The 19,367-nt window shown below is 40.0% G+C and overlaps 1 protein-coding gene across 2 annotated transcripts in view; it reads right to left on the reverse strand.

Annotated features, from left to right (window-relative positions):
• Positions 1 to 19,367, reverse strand: part of LOC127436696 (metallophosphoesterase domain-containing protein 1) — a 69,191-nt gene that overhangs the window by 33,731 nt on the left and 16,093 nt on the right. For both annotated transcript variants that reach the window (XM_051691000.1, XM_051691001.1), the window contains exon 4: positions 11,844 to 12,069. In XM_051691000.1, the coding sequence (XP_051546960.1) occupies positions 11,844 to 12,069 (226 nt within the window). The remainder of the gene's footprint in view (positions 1 to 11,843; positions 12,070 to 19,367) is intronic.

Consider the following 19,367-nt stretch of genomic DNA (forward strand, 5'->3'; position numbering starts at 1 on the left):
TTCCACGGCTCCCTGCTCCAAGCCCTCCACGGCTCACTGCTCCAAGCCCTCCATGGCTCCCTGCTCCAAGCCCTCCACGGCTCCCACGACACCGCCTGCCTTGGCTCTGCTCCTCAAGCCGCCCATGGCTCCGCCTACATTGGCTCCGCCCCTCGGGCATCTCCTGGCTCCGCCTCCCATGGCTCTACCCATCGAACCTCCCCTGGTCTGCCTTCATCAAGCATCCCTCGGCTCCACCCTCTGAGTCTTCCTCGGCTCCGCCCTCAACCCCAGAAACTCCATCTCTTACGACTCAGCCAGCTCCTACTCCTGTTGTTCCGCCTCCTGACCCTGTTCCTGCCCTGTGGCCGCCCCCAGGCCTCCTGAACCTATCCCTGCCCTGTGGCCACCCCCCAGGCCTCCTGAACCTGTCCCTGCCCAGTGGTCGCCTCCCAGGTCTCCTGATCCTGAATGCCCTGGTCCTCACCCTAGGGGGAAACCTAAGAGAAATAGTGCTCCTGGAGTGAGCCCTTTGGGGGAGGGTACTGTCATGAACTCATTTTCCCAGCAAGCAATGCGGCCTCCAAACATGGCCGCCCCGGACTCCAATTCCCACAACACAATGCTATGCTCTCAATCACCGGACTTCTGATTACACACACCTGCAATTTCAGACCCTTTATAAGAGACTTTCAGCCAGTCACATTGTGAAGTATACGCTCTATTCCTTGTGTCTAAGACATTACCAAGCCTTCATAGTCTGCCTGATCTCTTGTTATATTACCTTTGCCTGTTTTGACCACGAGTTTACCTCTAGCCCTGTTATCTCTGTTTGTCAATCGCCTGACCTTCTGCCTGTACTGATTATTGGATTTTGCCTGCTATTTGAACTGTACTGTTGCCTGATTCACATTAAACTGCCCTTACTGCACTTGCGTCCTACTCTCCTGGTGTACTTCCTGACTTATGTACTTATGTACATGTCATTGCCCCTCGAGTACTCAACGAGTAATTAGTCAGAGTACTTGAGTAGACAAAATGACCAAAATGACCATCCCTAGTGTTAAGCCATTTAAATATAGTTTAATATAGCTGCAACACATTGTAAGAATCACTTCAGACATGAGTTTTGTAGGTTCACAAAGGCATAATGATGCCCTCATAAAATTGTATTTGTGTTAATGTGCTTTTGTGTAAGTCATGACAATATCTCAGACACTAAATGGTGGCAAAAATAGCTGCCACATCCTTTGAGTTTGACCACATGAGCAATTTGAACAATTTCAATCTTTAACAGCTGTGTGAATAAAAATAAATAACTCTGGTCCAGAAGAAAGAGACAGCAAGAGGTAATGAGCAGGAGAGGGAGTTAAAATGTAGAAACTGTGGTAGCACATCGGAAAAGGGACCACAAAAGTGTTTGTCTGGGATTGTGGCACAGCTAAAATCACCGGCTAATTCTGCCTGTAAAACTGCTGGACATTTATTTTCCCCATCCTCTTCCCTCTCTTTCCCACAGAGTGATAGTTGCCTTAGCAACCATGGCAAATCTTCCTTTTCGCAAACAGATGTCCCATTTAGTTGGAAATTAGAATGTGTAAAAACCCAGGAGACTCAAATTATTTCCAAGTTCTCCGGGAGGAGGGAGAGAAGAAGAAAAGAGGAGCGGCGAAAAGAAAGGAGTGGCAAGGGAAGGAGAGAATGAGAAAGAGAGGGAGGGTTACATATCCTCCTCCTCAGCAACTGTGAAAGTGTGTTGATTAACCATCGCTGTGGGGCAGCTAATTCTGATGCCCGACCGCATGCCACAGCCAGCACTGAAGAGGCAGCAGACGGAAAAAGACACAGGAGAGGGAGGAAGGGATGAATACAGGATGGATATGAGCCATTGTATACTTCGTCTTTTGCATAACATGCTGTGTAATTTATTCTCCGATTATTTATTTTTTTTCATTTTAAGTGACATTCGGATTGCGATTGCGATTGCGACTTGATAATCAGACAGTGCTGTTTGAAAGACCAGCATACCTGGTCATGGGATGCTATGCTCTGCTATGCCCTACCAGGCTTTTTAATTAGCTTATCCAAAAAGTAAAGAACACGGTCACCAGGTAGACCAGCACAAAACCAGCTGTAACTAGCAAAAACCAGCTTGGACAAGCATGGAAATTCATGCTAGTCTAAGCTGGACTTTTGAGCAGAGAAAGCAAGTGAGAAAGACAGAGATAGAAACTGAATTATCTCGTCTGTTTTGCAGGTTAAAAAAATAAGTCAGTGTTTATGAGCTGTAATGAAATCCCCAAGAGCTATGTGTGCTCACATATGTGTGAACACACACACATAAACACAAAGTGAGAGAGGAGTCTACGCCTTGGAGACCAATTTACAGGTAATGTACAGCCGAGGCATAAAACCTCACATTGTCTTTCTTTTAATAAAAATGTCTCTACTCTTTTATCTCTTTCCTATACAGAATGGTTGACGAAGAGACAGATAACAGGCAGAAAAGGATGGTGAACTGGAATATTTGGTCTGCATCTAAAGGCCTGAGTCCAGTCAATGTTTCCCAATGCATCGAAGTACAGTATACTGAGCAATGCATTAAGCGCCAACATCGGCTGCACATTTCACACATGTCAAGCATTGTAGCACAGCACTCAAAACTACTAGCATTTCAAAGTGCAGCCAATGATTCCCTGAAAATTTCACCTGTATTAAGAGTCAGAAATGAATGAATGGTTGCCAACGTAAATGACAAAAATGCCACAAATATTTAAAATGTGGGGCAAAAAAGGCCACTGGTTTTTATGTTATATAACATTTGAAATATTTCATATTGTTCTATTCTTTCACTTTATGGGTTCATCATAGTGACCATTTCCATTAGTTTCATTAGATTCAAATGAAATGTTTGACATGAATGGATAACACGCTGTGTTATCAAAGACAGTATAGAATGAGACAGGTCACTGGTATACTTCGTAAAAAAAATCGTAGAAATCTTAAGAAATCTGAGAAATTGTAACACTGTCGGCTTTAGGAATGGAAGTCCCAACTAACTACACTGACAACGCGCAAATGCATTAGATAGACCAACCTGAAATGTAGTGCTTTTAGAGGGTGATCTGAGCTAAAGAAGCACAATTTATAATATGACTGTTGTAAGTTGTTTGATCATAATCTTGACCAACCATTTTTGAGATTTAGATCTAAGATTTAGATCTTTCCTCATTTAAAGGGATAGTTCACCCAAAAATGAAAATTCTCTCATCATTTGCTCACCCTCATGCCATCCCGATGCGTATGACTTTGTTTCTTCTGCAAAACACAAAGATTTTTTGTGAATGGTGATCAGAACGCATAAGGGTGAAAAAGGACATAAAGGCAGCATAAAAGTAATCCAAATGACTCCAATGGTTAAATCCATGTCCTCAGAAGTTATATGATGTGTGGGTGAGAAACAGATCAATATGTAAGTCCTTATTTACTTGCAGTGTATGGACCTATACAGAGCTGAAATATTCTTCTAAAACTCTCTTCTGCAGACGAAAGAAAGTCATACACATCTGGGATGGCATGAGGGTGAGTAAATGATAGGAGAATTATAATTTTTGGATGAACTATCCCTTTAAGTAGAAAGGAGCTGTACATGTATCCAGCTTGTATGCAATAGAGAAAGAAAATAGCTGCCCGGAAGTGTTACGAACATGGCCAGTAAGTGACCTGACTTGCCTTAAAGGGACTTTGATGTTATATATTACAAATAAATGCCCTCATTCAGTAAAAAAATGCCCCTGAAAATCCATTCCTGGAGGTTAACATCACCCCTTAATAAAAAGGTTAATTTCTGACACTGGCCTGTTTTATTAAGTGGGAGGTATCAGTGCAAAAATCAAATGTTATAAGTTATAACCTCAAATATATACTACCTCTTTGCTTTGATTTCACTGTTTTCACTACATTTCCCACTTTCTTGCTACCTAGCAACCTCATAAACTCACCTTTCAAATTGTGAAATATATATACAATATCATAGTTGTAAAAACACATAAGCACATGACGCATATGTTGAGAGAAGCCCAGACACACCAAAAAAATAATAAAAGTAAAACAAATTCTCAAAAAACATCCAAACAAACTTAAACAGACAAGGTCTGGCAACTTATCTGTGTTAAGACCGACTAACTCAAGTGTGTCAAATTGTGAGGGGTCTTCATGACAGGACTAGGACGTTCCTATACCCCCCTCTCCCTCAGGCCTCTCAGATGTTAATTGAGGAGGTCCTCCTGTGGCCAGCCCTACATAGGCGAAGCACTGAGCTCTTTACCCGCAGGGAGATATGACTGATACTGCACTAATCTCTCTCCTCAAATCACTCTCCACATCAGCCGCCACTTTAATTAATTCACATAGACGTGCCGACAAGGTCAAGCAGTTAAATACACTGTTTTCGATATCTGCTGCCACACCGGCCTCTTCTTCTCAATCATTAGGCTCGGTTTCCTTGATCCTCCTCTCCTCCCTTTTAATTGCTCCCTCCATCCAAACGAAGGGCTGGTCATTAGCGATTCGTGGCGTGTCCCCTTCAACAGCCACGAGGTTCATCAAACACCAAGGCAGGTACAGAAGAGAAGAGGAAGTATTTCCTCTCTGTCTTTTACTTTATTTTTTTGTTTTGATGAGCTACATTAATTGGGCCACTGCAAAGGAGAAGCAAATCCTTAATAATTAAAAAATCTAATTATGGAGTCTTTTGCATCTCTGCCATTAATTATTCCTCCTGGAGTCACTGGATATTGAACATTTCTTCTATTTTCATTTCACTTTCACGGGTGGAAAAAAGGAAGTGTTTTTCTGGACCTTCTGTATCCCCTCCTCTTTTCTCTCTTCTCCTCCTCTTTTCATCCTTCTCAGAGGGAGGACAAACTTTGCGACGGCCGCCATTGATCTTAAACAACATCATTAAAATCACTTAGCGCGCTTGTTTAAATCTAAGAGACACACACACACATAGAGAGACGGTTGTTTCAAAACACAGAAAGAAAAATCACAAATGGGACATGTTTAATATCTCAATAGTTTCTCCAAGACAGAAATTAGATTAAATGGAGAGCAAATTTAACTTAAGTCTCCATCTTTTGAGATTTTTCTCTAGAGAAAAAGACCTCAGTAATCTCACCTGTGTATCCTGTTGAGTTTCTAAGCTGCGAGGGTATTTTGTGAGAAACATCTGAGACAAAGTGGATACTTGATACTAGGTATGAAACATAACTAAGAACTCCTTTATGTCTCCTGAGCTATGAAAGAGAAACTTTTGAGCAATGCAATTTTCCTCTGGGGGGAAAGGCTTGGGATCATCTGCCTCGGCTTAAGAATGCCCTGCTGTGTTGTGTGTAACTGCGTAAGAAGCCTCCCACTGCCCCTCAGAGCAGAAGGACGAGAAAAAGACAGAAACTTATTGACAAAAAAAAAAAAAAAAAATGTTTACAGTTAATCTCCTTGATTTTCTGCTTGTTTCAGCAGACTGTCCACAATCTGTCCAAGTTTACATTGCATTTATTTCTCTGTATACTCTGTATGAGCTAGCTGCATGATTCTGGATGAATTGAGAATTAAAATTTTTGTTGCTTATAATAAAGATCACGATTCTTTTATGATTTTGAAGATTTTTATTTTTATTTTATTTAAGTGATTTACAAAACCTGAGCATTAGGCTACTAAACAAAGTAACCAGGGGTGGTTCTAGACCATTTTGACTGGGGGAGCCTTACACCTTAAATGTCTCCTGTACACATATAAAACATAATTTGCTGTTTTAATATTTGCAGACATGCAGTTTTTTAAAGACAAGCATAGATTCACCAAATTGAGTGAACATTTTAAAATATATAAACAAACAGGCTCATGACAAATGTTTCAATTAGTTAATACACTCTAACATTCTGGTTTTACCCACAAACTTTAAGCCATGTTGTCATGCTGTTCTTTAGAGTGACTAATGCAGTAAAATTCTTGGGTAAAATTAATGATAGGCTACACCAAGATTTTTTATTAGAATTTAAGCGGTAGGCTATACTCAGCATGTACATATCTTATAAATGGTCACCATTTCCTTTAAGATTCTTTTAAGAATTTTTAAGCACATTTTTAAATTCACTAGTTCATTTTAAATGGTCCAGTGTAACAAGTGAATTTTTAAATGCATGTGTCTATCTCAATTACTATTAGATTAAAAAAAGTTGCATGCATCGTAGTTAAGTGACCAATAAGATGGCTTTAATGTGTTTATTTAATCATTATTATGTCTGTCAGTGTCTATACACATTCCTTATTGAGCGCGCTTGGTGTGCGCCTCATACGAGAATGCTGTTGCTAATTTTAAGCTCAATTCTCAGTTACTGAGCACATGTGAGCCTCTCCCTTGTGATTAGTGCGCCGCACGTTAAGTATTTGATTGATAAATGGTGTTCATAAAGAGGACGTTGTGTTTGTTATCCTCCCTGTAAACTATTTAGTGCTTCTCCTGCATTACGTTTCCAAGAGACATTCTCTCTCTCCTGGTTAGTTGCGCGTTTGCTTTTTATTCTTGCATCTGTACCCAACAGTACCAATGTTAATCTGTATATATTATTAGGTTGAAGTGCGTTGATGTGGTGAGCTTAGTGTGTAAGAGCCTTTCTCACTGAAGGTAAGGCATTTATTTGGGCTTTAGCAGGGTGTTTATAAAGGGCTCCAATTTTATGTTTTTAAGTGTATTCATAATAAATTTGCCATTGCAGGTGTGGTGTGCCCACATATAATGCTAGCTGCTGTTTCTTCATACCTGTTTCTTTACATCTATTCCTGCATGCTGTTTCGAGTCACTTCATTGTTTGTTTTGCCAAACTTGTTGCTCTACATTTGTCTTGTTTCTGCATTGTACAGTGCAAAACATTAAAGACAGTGGGGAAAAAAATACCTCATTATAAATAGCATAACTGTGTACTGTATGTTGTTCCAGAAATGAAAACCTGACGGATCCACATACAAAAAAATGTTTTATAATGAATGCTTGCCAAATAAGAGCGATCTCTAACGAATTGGGCTCGGTCAGATCCAGATCGGGTTTTGTGATAATAGCGTGGGAAATTGCGCTGTAAAAGTAACTTAATTAAACTTACATTTACACCAGCACGTACTGTATAATCCACATTAAGTAGAACTGAAACTGGAGCTGGCAGGTCCAAAGATGCGAAACTAATGCTGAACTTCTACCTTATCTCCAGATGTTGTTGACTATTGTTGTATTCGTTTGACATTTGGTTTCTCCCACTCATGCTCTCTGGAGCCGACAATTTTACAACTATATCATTAGCACAATTACGTTAAAGAATATATGACTATATCATACAGGCATAAAACATTGAACTCAAACAGTCAACACTTGTTGTAGCTGGAGAATTATGCCTACAAACGCTCTGATGGGCTTTCAGCGCTTGTAAGGGACCGTCTGAAAATTACACCCACAGCACAAAAACGTTGGAGGTGTCCAAGTATTCAATCATTAATTAATTCGATTAAAGTGTAAGTTGTGCATACAATTTACAATCTTTAAAATGTGTAAAAGTGTTAAGACAGAACATGCATGGCAGTTGCATTGAACACTTGGACACCACTGACGTTTTAGCACAGTGTGTGGACTTTTCAGACGATCTCTTATGAACCATAAGCGAATATTTAATCAGAATTGAACTTAAATTAAACTTTACCCTGCTAAATTATATTATGCAGTCATAATGCATTGATGTTTTTTTTAAATATAATTTGATTGGTCTATTTATTACGATGTGGGGTCACATAATTCTCAGTGGGATGGAAAATGAGAATACCACTCTTACCATTCTACCACTCCAATTTAGGGGGGCCACTTGGGGTCAGGCATAATGACACGGGGGCACTGGTCCCCCCGTCTGCTTATATTAACAGCTGTGTCTAAATTAATATCACGTCAAGGGGGGCATTTTGACTAAAAAAAGAGCATTTGGCTGTTCATGCACGTAGCTGCATTCATCAAAGGACATGAGCGCACGGGCAGACATACGCATGTGAGAGTTTGAAAGTAGCCAGCTGAAAGCAAACTGCACGTGGGTACCGAATTGAGTCAGATCTTGATTCTGCCTGTATTTTAGCATCGGTAGCTATTAAAATATTGAACTGAGCAGAGATTTCGTGGCCCCCCTTAGCCAGTCATCACGGCACCCTGCAGTGAGCTAGACTAACGTCTTTGGCCGTTGCGTTTCTTATTAATTCAGCATCTCGTGCAGGAGCACTGTTTTTAAATGCCATATCAAGTTAAAAAGAACTTCACCCTTTAAAAATGTGTCTCAAAATGAATTTCAAAATTAAATTTGACCACCTTACAAAGGCATGCCACAGGAACGTTAGCATACATAGCTGAATCGTTGTCATTTAGGAATAAGTTTGCATGGGTGTCTGAATCGAAATTGTGATCTTTTAACGATTAATCGCGCAGCTCTAGTATGAGCTAACGATTTCTTACAATTTTGCCATCTATTATTTCGACTTGTCATGAGTCTTGTCATTTTATGTCAATTATTCCAATAAAAGTTGCCAAAAATGTCACTATGTGTAATCCTGTTTTATCACACTCCGCATATATAACGGCAAACCATCACAATCATATTCTCTGCCAAAAAAGCTGGATGATCACTGCATTTACATGCAATCTCGTTCTCATCTCCTGTGTTTAAATGCTAGCACTTTTCTCAGTTACCTTGTATCTGCTCTTTAACTGCTGGTGCATAAACATTCAGCTACAGTAGCAGCTTCCCACTGAAGAACGCAGGGCAGGGCACACAGGAAGTGTGTGTATTTACATGTCTACACATCATCATTGCTTGTCACTGTGTCAGTGAGTAACTGTCTGTGTATACACAGTAGATGGAGGGAAAAGTGTGTGTGTGTGTGTGTGTTTGGGTGGTTTACGAGGACAATTTTTTAGGTTACAAACTGGTAATTACAAGGGCATAATGCTATAAATGTGGTTTATGAGGACATTTCTAGTGTCCCCATAATTCCGCTTTAAAAAAAAAAAAAACATACTAAACAATGTTTTTTGGAAAATGTAAAAACGCAGAAAGTTTTTTGTGAGGGTTAGGTTTAGGTGTAGGGTTAGGGTTTGGGGATAGAATCTATAGTTCGTACATTATAAAAATCATGTCTATGGAGAGTCCTCATAAGGACAGCCCCATCAACATGTATGTGTGTGTGTGTGTGTGTGTGTGTGTGTGTGTGTGTTTGTCTTGGCTTCAAGCGATATGTGCAGTGGGTCCTTCACATTGTTTGTGCTTCACGCTCTCTGAAAGGGACAGCCATCCTTAATACTTCATCCACCCACACCAGCTCACACACAGACACACACACTTGCACACAAATAAGCATGAACGCACCATGTGTCCCTGCTTTTGCCGATCTGCGGATGACAAATGACTTGTAAACTTGCATTAGCATCAGCAGAACACAAAACATGCCACATGTTTCCCCCATGCAGTTCTTTTCATTCCAGAATCACCGCATTACAAATAGTCAGGGTTTAGCAAAGAAAGCAGAGTGCCAAGATCTCATTTAGGCCGGTAAAGAAGAAAGAGAGAGAGTGTCTATGCAGATGGATTCAGAGAATCTCAAATAAGAATTGACATGACAAGATGTGTTTGAACTGCTATCCGTGACCCCACAAGCAGGTCAAAAGGAAGGGCGAGACTTCAGCCAGACAAAGACATGCTCCAATTAGCTTTTTTTAATGCAAGAGCCTGTTCGTTCTGAATGGTCCCTAACATTCTCCGTCTAGCTTTTTTAACATTAGAACATTTTCGGTCTGAATGGTCCCTAACATTCTCAGTCCAGATTTTTTTGTACATGAATGCGTTCGTTCTGACCATTCTCCATCTATCTTTTTTTAATGCAAGAATGTGTTCATCCTGAACAGCCCCTAACATGGTCCATCCAGATTTTTTTAGCGCAAGAATGTGTTCGTTCTAAGCAGTTCGTAACATTTTCAATATAGCCTTTTTTTTTTTACGCAAGAACGTGTTCATCCTGAACGACTCCAACATGCTCCATCTAACCTTTTTTAATGCAAGAACACATTCAGTCTGAACGGCTCCTATCATGCTTTGTCTAACTTTTTAACTCAAAAACACATTTGGTTTGAATGGCCCCTAACATTCTCCGTCTGGCTTTTTTAAACACAAGACCATATTTGGTCTAAATGGCACCATCATGCTCCGTCTAGCTTTGCTAACGCAAGATCACATGTGGTATGAATGGCCCCTAACATGCCTTCATACATCTTTGTTTTAGCTGTAAGGTGCATAATATAGTATAGTTCTAGTATGAAATATGCACCTTTCCCACATTTATGCCTTGTTTTATTCAATGCACAAATAGCAGTAATTTGCCAAAAAAAAAAAAATGTTTTTAAATTAAGTATTGAGAAACTTCCAAAGAGATTCCTCTTGCACATTTTTGCTGAAAGGCTCAAGAGGTGACACGAATGGTGAGGACAGAGGACACAGGAATTAAACTGATGCCGCTGTGGTCTCCAGCACATTACCAGGTGGGAGACTGGATAGATAGATAGATGAAGAGGTAGAGTATGAAACAATGAAGTGATAAAAAGATGGGCAACTCTACAGAGCTCGGTCTACAAAGCCATCAAGTTCACCAGAACAAAATCTCCATGGAGACGAGATTTTTGCCATTCTGCCCCAGTGTAGAGGAGCGTCCCTGACTCTACAGTGACAGGAGGAGACAAATGGATGTAGGATGAGATGGACTGACAGGGAGAGGATAAAAGAGAGAGAAAGAGATGCACTTTGTCTGGCTTTCCCTATGGTGGAATGCTATTACCAGATCTCAGCAGTGCTGATGTTTTATTAGATCTGTATGGTTTAAACACACACAATCAAGCACACTGGCAACAAGATGAGTATTTCTATCAGGACATATTGGAGTGGATTAATGCTAGTGGTTTTTAATCTAGCTCATGGGTTCATGACTGCTGTATACATTGTCAGAGTGACAAGCCACACACACACACACACACACACACACACACACACACACTTATCATCGTTGGTGTTCTTAGCCTGTTTTATAGGGATTGTCATATTTGCAGAACCTGCCTGTCAGTAAACACACCTGAGGCAGGCCACACACAAACATACACACAACCTTCTACATACAGTGGGGTCCAAAAGTCCAAAACCACATTGAAAATGTGGCATTTTGTCATTTAAACCTGGAAAAACCTGACGAAAATGAAATTTTATGGCATAAAATTAAGAACAAATATTAAAGATAAAACAATTCTACTAAACTGACTCTAACACTAAAACACAACGTTTATTTTTGTAAAATAAGAAATAAGACATTATTTAGATTCCCATTTTCCTATTAGGGATATCTCCACAAAGTGGTTTCATCATGTTTTACTATTCTTTTGAGGATTTTTTTTAAACATTTTCACAGGTTTAGAGACAAACACACACTGCTAATTGGGGACCAAGCCCTTAAAAAATACCTGATTACTGGTAATACACACACATTTATTCACACACTTGCACTGAGGTAAATCACAGGACATGGAAGCTGGCAAAAGAAGTGTTAACAAAAAAGAGAAAAACAAAGAATAAGAGAAGGAGCAAAAAATAAGGAAGACTTGAGGGGGAAGGGACAACACAACAACATATGGTGACAAACACAGTGACAGGAAGGAGAGAAAGACTTGAGAAAACGAGCAAGAGAGAGAGAGAGAGAGAGAGAGAGAGAGAGAGAGAGCGAGAGAGAGAGTGAGTGAGACTCACCACGGTGAGCCGTAGATACGGAAACCCCTGACGGTAACATCAGAGTCTTGCAGGTAGATGCAGTTGGTGAGCAGGGATTGCACATTCTCATAGTTCTCCGGCTTGAGTTTGGAGGCCGAGGGAAAGTAGTAGAAATCCTGCTTTATCAGGTCTGCCATGAACTCTTGATCAAACGTCAGCTCGTGGTTCCCGGCTATAACGATTTTGATCTCGTAGGGCAGAGTGCCTGTGGAAAGAGCAAACAGCTGTCACGATATAGTGTCATTATGAAGGCTACATTAACGATGAAAGTGAAATTAATATAATCTTTTAATTATTTGCCATAAAACCATGACAGTAAGTTTTTGCAATGTTGCCATCGAACATCATGTTAAAGGGATAGTTCACCCAAAAATAAAAATTCTCTCATCATTTACTCATCCTCATGGCATCCAAGATGTTTATGACTTTCTTTCTTCAGCAGAAAACAAACAAAGATTTTTAGAAGAATATCTCAGCTCTGTAGGTCCATACAATGCAAGTGAATGGTGATCAGACTTTTGAAGCTCCAAAAATCATGTCTTCAGAAGCAGTATAATAGGTGTGGGTGAGAAACAAAACAATATTTAAGTTATTGTTTCCTCTAAATCCCCACTTTAACTTCACTTTCAGATGTGAAAGTAAAACTAAGCAGGCACCACATGTGACTTTCAGATGTAAAGCGAAAGTGGAGATTTAGAGTAAAAAAGGATTGAGATCTGTTTCTCACCCACACATATTATATAGCTTCTGCAGAAATGGATTTAACCACCGGAGCATTATGGATTACTTTTATGCTTCCTTTATGTGATTTTTGGAGCTTCAAAAGGTCTGACTTTCATTTTGAGGGCACATGGAGCTGAAATATTGTTCTTAAAATCTTTGTTTGTGTTCTGCTGAGGAAAGAAAGTCATACACATCTGGGATGGTGAGTAAATGATGAGAGAATTTTCAGTTTTGGGTGAACTTTTCCTTTAAGTAACAGCGGGATTACTACACTTTTTGACCAATTAATTTCCATGACTTTTCCATTCATTTGTTGTTACCAGGTAAAAAAAATTTTTTTATAGAGATTACATTTAAAAAGGGTTAATTATAACAGATATTTTAGAGTTAAACTCAGTATATTCAGAAAAATCAGTATATTCAAACTTGGAGTAAATACTGTATATGTGTACCATCCACACACTCTTTTACTCGTGTATGTAAACTGGCGACTCCCAATGGCCAAGAGATGAAATGAACAGACAGACAAAGCACTATGATAACCGCGTTCTTGGCCTAGCTAAAAATTATGAAAAAAAAAAAAAACATTGCAATTCAGCAATTCGAATTCAGCAAGTTGAATATAAAACAAAAAGGTAAATGATTAAAAACATTACATGAGAAGCAATGTCGCATTAGTTAGGTAAGATTTATGCTTACAACAATCAAAATTAATTTGCTAAAGGGGTGGATATTCTCTGAAAACATGTCTTAATATCTAATAAAATAATGTTTCAGGTAAATTTATCTTGTTTGAATGATTTTTAGATAATTTATTCTAAAACGAGACAAGATTAAGAACTATTTTTAGCAGGAGAATCTACCTTATAGGCACATACGATCTTTACAGTCTGTATTATCTCACATTTTCCTATTTTCTTGTACCATTAAATGCAGTAGCATCATGTGCCTGGGTGGCAATACGCATATGGGAATAATATGCGAATAAGGTTATGCATGGTAAAAGTAGGCGTTGTAAGCGCTATTGGTTATTTCGGGAAGGAGACGTAGTGGGGAATAAAGCTTGTGCATGTACGAGCAATATTCTGCTAACTGGGATTTAAAAAGGGAATTATGCTGAGGTTCTGGCGTACGTACGATTTTATAAATATGAAAACATTTGTGCCTAAGTAAAATCTTTTAGAATGTAATCTACACAAAGTTTTATACCAGAGGCCCATGGTAATCACGGTTAAATTCTCTAACAGGTTTTCCATAACCGTCTCTCTGGTGCAACGTTGGGTTAAATGTCTTGATCAAGGCAAAATGGTGATAGCTCAATGATTACTCTTTGTGCGGTTCGAACCTGCAGCCAAAAACCAAAGCCAGATGCACTTTTAATGCATATTCTGTGCTGAATTTGGGAAGGGGGGAAATCTGCAGTAAAAGGTGTTAAATGGAGCTGAGAGTACTACACTTTTATTGGTAGCTGACAGCATAATCAAATTAGCTAAAATATGTACTAAACAAACACAGAGTATAAAACACTGTGAATGACAGGCAGTAAAATTCTGTGGAAGCCTGCAGTCCTTTCTACAGAGTTCTGCAGGCACAGATTCTGTGTGGGCCTGTCAGTAAGGTACACCATTTTCATAGAGGCATAAAGTATTGGCACATTTGGTAACAGCGTCTGGAGTTTTTCAGCTAGCAGAATTTCGCAATACATCAGAACGGGATGCAGGGCTCTTCAAGGACTTGCTTTCAGCTCCTTTCAGAAACAATGAAATTAATATGGCACTTAATAATTTTGACATCAAGAATGCACAAATATTATTACTCTCCATTCAATCTCTGTCTCCATTTTTCACAGTTCTATAAAATTTTCACGGCACTGGGGAGCGGACCTGTCCATGCCTGACAAACACAAAGACAGTCTGTCCCCACAAATCTCCTTTCTCCGAATCACTCTTCCCGCAGCCCTGCGGATCCAAGGCAAAATTACGCTAAACATCTGGACATGTTCCCTTTATTTGAAAAGTGTCATAAAAGAGATGAGATGCGTCAGGAAGTGTAAGGTTTGAGGTGTGACGGAGAGTTCAGTCAGCCTGTGTTTTGACAATTATGGCAATTAAATTGTGGGCAGGAAAGATTGGGGGGTTGAGTTGTGGTGGGGTGGTGGGTGTTGAGATCTACAAAAAAAAAAAAAAAAAACATGACAAGCTCGTGCACACACTTATGCTTACATCGTGTGACTTACCAGCAATTTGTCTGACACTTCACATACACACAGACAAACACAATACTTCACATCACCTCTAAAAATCTGCAGCCGTAAGCACAATTTTACCATCACAGGGAGTCTGTGAGGGACAAAAAATAGAGTAAGTCCGGTGTGTGTGTGTGTGTGTGGCAGATGCTTCAGAAGTCTTGGGTATTTAAAGCCTTCTTGTAAAGCCAAAGCTCTACTATCTTTTATAGTCTCTATCTCTCCTCCCTGCATGACATTTTTGTAATGAACTTCCTTCCAGCTCTATCTTTTGCTTTTCTCTGCTGTAATCTGATATGATATCTTTGAATGCATGTCAAACTCTTCATAATGCAACATCAATTTCTCAGGCACCTGTCAATATACTGTAACCTCTTTATTACACGGCCCTCTGGAATACTTGATTCTGATTGATCAATTTCTTATCACATAATACAATTATTTGACCTCAAATCAATAGTTCATGTCCATTTATTCATTTTCATGGTATGCAGCCATGTGCTTTTCAAAAGTGGGGAAGCACAAACTGTGGTGTTTGGCATCTGCAATGTTGCTCCCAAAAGCTGCTCAAACTACTATTCAAACACTGAAATTAAATTAACTAAGCTCAAAACTGTTTTTGCACCAAAATAGGAAAAATATCAGATAATGAAAGATTAAATAAATGTGTTACATCAGATTGCAGGGCCGTAGCTAATGGGATAAAAGGTGGTAACGATTCTGTATTTTTTTTTTCATATGAAAGGGGACCAGAGCAATATACAGTCAGGGGACCCAGAATTCCTTGCTACAACCTTGTCAGATTGCAAATAACCACGCATGTATCGTCATGCGCCGAACATGCTGCACTCGACAGCAGTGCTTTTACATTTCATACACTCTCAATCATGTACTTTACCTTTTCAATTATTGTTGCAAAGTCCGAGAGCTTGACCAATCATCATATAGAGAAGCCAGGCTTCCTGACATGACAAAAATACATAGATTGAAAGCCCTATGTCCATTAGGCAATCGGATGCAGATCCAGTGCAAATAGCGCTCATGAAGCTTCCATAGACTCCCAAAGAATCATGGCATCTGGACAGGACCGAAAATTACAGGTTTAGAGCCTCTTGTTTAATGAACATTTATCTTTACTCCCCTGAAATCTAATGGTACATGTATCTGCTAAAGACTCACACAGAAGCCGTGCTTTCACTGTCTTCTATGGACATATTCATGTAGAATGTAGTGGATTGCGTTACTTGAACGAACAGCACAATACTGATATGTGATATTTTAAAGTTTTATTTGCAAAAATAAAAAATAAAAAAATTTAAATGCAAAGAGTAGTATTTAATTTGTATATATTATTTGTACATATTTGGGGTGATACGTCCTCTTATTCTCAGACATGTCCTCTTTTACGGACCTGAAGAAAGCTTCTGGCCGGGATTTCCAAATTGCCTAAAATGTCTGGGATTTAGCTTTGTCTTCATTTTGAGGTGCTCTCTACAGTCAGGCCTATCATTCTGTCCATTTGGTACAGCACATCAGTTTTCATATTAACCATCTCAACGTGTCCTTACGTGATTTTTCTGGCTTTGAGCGGCAGCGCACACTTTGTCTGTCTATCACTCTCGCTCGCGCTGCATGTGTGAGAAAGACTGCCAGAGCGCTCTGCTGCTGTCAGACAGTAAAAAATAACACAATTATAAGAAAGTACGTTCCCAAACTCTGCAAATTATTAAATAGAACACCTGTTTCATCAGACTCGTCCATGCATTGTCATTTTCAATAACTGAAAATGTTGACTACATCGAGACAATATTGAATGTACTCCTTGTCAGGGAAAAGAAAGACTAATATGAAGGGAAAAAATGGACCATGGTGGAAATTGTACAACTCAGTTTGTCAGATATTTGTAGCACAAACTCTGTCTTTGACCTGTAAAGCTGGCACTTCAGTGTCAGTGGAAAAAAAGTACAAAAAATACAATGAACAAAAACAGAGGTCAGGCCATGAGGGGAGAAACAAGCACTGCGTCTCTATTCACAAACTATCCATTCTAAATATTATGTTATAAGAACAAAACGTCAGCCAAAGGAGAGCTTCTCATAAAAGTTTGATCTTCATGGAAGTACTGTTCATCTGGGCATGGCAGAAGGAGTGAAATGTGTGAACATTTTATTAATGGCAACTGATCTTTGATGTTTTCTTCTGTTTTGTGTTGGTGGCTTGATCACAATGTCATGGTTTATTTTGTGATCCCCTCCTCCTCTATATTCTCACAACATAAAGTCATTTGTAATGTGCCTCTTCATATCCAAAAAAAGATAACTATTCCATATTGTGTTTATGGTGTGCGCCATCAGTTTCCAATACATGTGTAGGCACTGCAAAAGTGTGAAATCTCCCAGTGCATATGTTCATCTCTGTGCGCCCATTTTGCGCTCTCTCTCTCTCACTCTCTCGCTCTCTTATAGATTCCACAAACGGCCCGGCTTCTTCAAAGGTAAAATTGCAGAGAAAAATCACCATTTTACAATGGAGTCATTCTCTTAGAAACACAAAGCAAAAAAAAAAAAAAAAAAAGAAGAAGAAGAAAAAGTCTTTGGAAGCAATCAATCACACAAATACAAAAAGGCAACAAGAGGGAGGATGGAAAGAAAGACGAGTCCACCGCTTTTGTGATGTGAGGGAGTGGGGAAACGATATGGAAAAAAAAGAATGATGATTTTTCTCCAAACACCGAATCCGGACACACGGCTGAATGTGCGCTGCTTGTTGTTATTAGTCTCTATCTTCTTGTGCCCTTTGTCTTTGATTTCAAAAGCACTTTCAAGCTGACAATACCTTAAATTTCACTGTAAATCTGAGTGACAACAGCTTCTATTCTTTTATGTACTTACACTTCAAAAAGAGTGCAATTAAAGCGAATGAATGCAGGCCCGTGCATGCCCACACAGACACATACATGCAGACAGAACTGTATGTTCAACAACTCAAACACACACGTATACGCCATAGAAAACATCTCTCTCGCTCTCAAACATGTCTTGTGAGCTGCAACACTGCCATATTTGTGTGTATGTGTGTGTATACTCTATGGATCGTTAGAAGCAGGGCTTTATACATAAGCCCAGAGGAAGTGTCCAGATTTGAGTGCTATTGTCATTTCTAGTCTGGTGGGTGGTCTCCTGACTTTGATGGAGCAAATCCTCCAACCTCCAAAACTCAGAGCTCATTCAAGAGAGTTACTGAGCTCTCTTGCATCGTGTGTGTTTCTGTGTGTGTGTTTGCGGCTATCTATGTAATGCCGCAGACATTTGCCACCTACGTGATATTGTGCACTTCCTAGTAAGCTGTCTGACTGAAAAAGTATCTGCAAAGTGTATAACTGCGCATTTATCCAATAAATTGTTATCATGGTGTATTGTGGAACACAAATGGACAATCACAGCGTGGCACAACGTCAGGGTTTGGGTGTAGAAAGAAGAGATGGGGAGCAGTGACACGCTTCAGGCAAGCCTTTTATTTTCTTTGCCTCTTTGTATAGCGTATGCACTCTTTTTGATGCTTTCACTTTGTTAATTAGTGAACTTTCTCAAAATAATCATAAACTTCTTAACAATACTCAGTAGATCAAACACTCAATATAAACAGATGGCAACGCGGCATACTCGACTTGTTCTCTCTCTGTCTTCTCTGGCGTATTTGGCTGCTTTTAAGGGCTCTCTCCGCCATCACTGTAATGAGAAACAGCTGTTAGAAATCATGCCAACCAGCTTGACAAGCCACACCACTCCCTCTCTCCCAGAAACAGACACACGACCATGCCCCCATCCCCACATATCCCCACCACCCGACTCAGGACGGGGCAGCATTCTTAGGTACCAGAACCACCGGGCTGGCCCACTCGCTGTGCGACTCGTCTATTACGCCCATGTCAAGCATTGCCTCTAATCTTACTGAACAACCTTTTTTTGTGTTCAGGAAGGCGATAGAGGTAGCTACGAACCACCACCCCCTGGGTGGTCTCGATGTGGTGCTCTATGAGGTTTGTGTGACCGGGGAGAGGCGAGAACATGTCTGCGAATTCCGCTTCAACTTAAGCCACGTCTGTGAGCTGCAACGGTGAGAGGTGGTCACCACACTAGGCCGGGGTAAACTGATTATGTTTGAGAGTCACCTCCGGCCCGAGCTCTGCCCTCTCTGGGACTACCATCACCAAGGACACGAGGACAGTCTCCCTCCAAGATTTTAGGAGATTGAGGTGGTAAACTTGACGTGCCCACCCCTATTTGTTCGCTTAACCTCATAATCAAGATCTCCGACTCGCTGTGTGACCTCAAAGGGCCCTTGCCCCTTGGCAAATAATTTAGAGATTGAGGTGGGCAGTAATACAAGCACTTTATCTCCTGGTGCGAATTCCCATAGTTGAGTACCCCTGTCATACAGTCGGCTTTGACGTTCCTGAGCTTGGAGCAAATTCCCCTGTGTTAGTTGACCCAAAGTGTGGAGTTTTGCTCTAAGATCAAGAATGTACTGAATTT

This window comes from Myxocyprinus asiaticus, chromosome 47 (assembly GCF_019703515.2).
Source record: "Myxocyprinus asiaticus isolate MX2 ecotype Aquarium Trade chromosome 47, UBuf_Myxa_2, whole genome shotgun sequence".
NCBI classification, from domain to species: Eukaryota; Metazoa; Chordata; class Actinopteri; order Cypriniformes; family Catostomidae; genus Myxocyprinus; species Myxocyprinus asiaticus.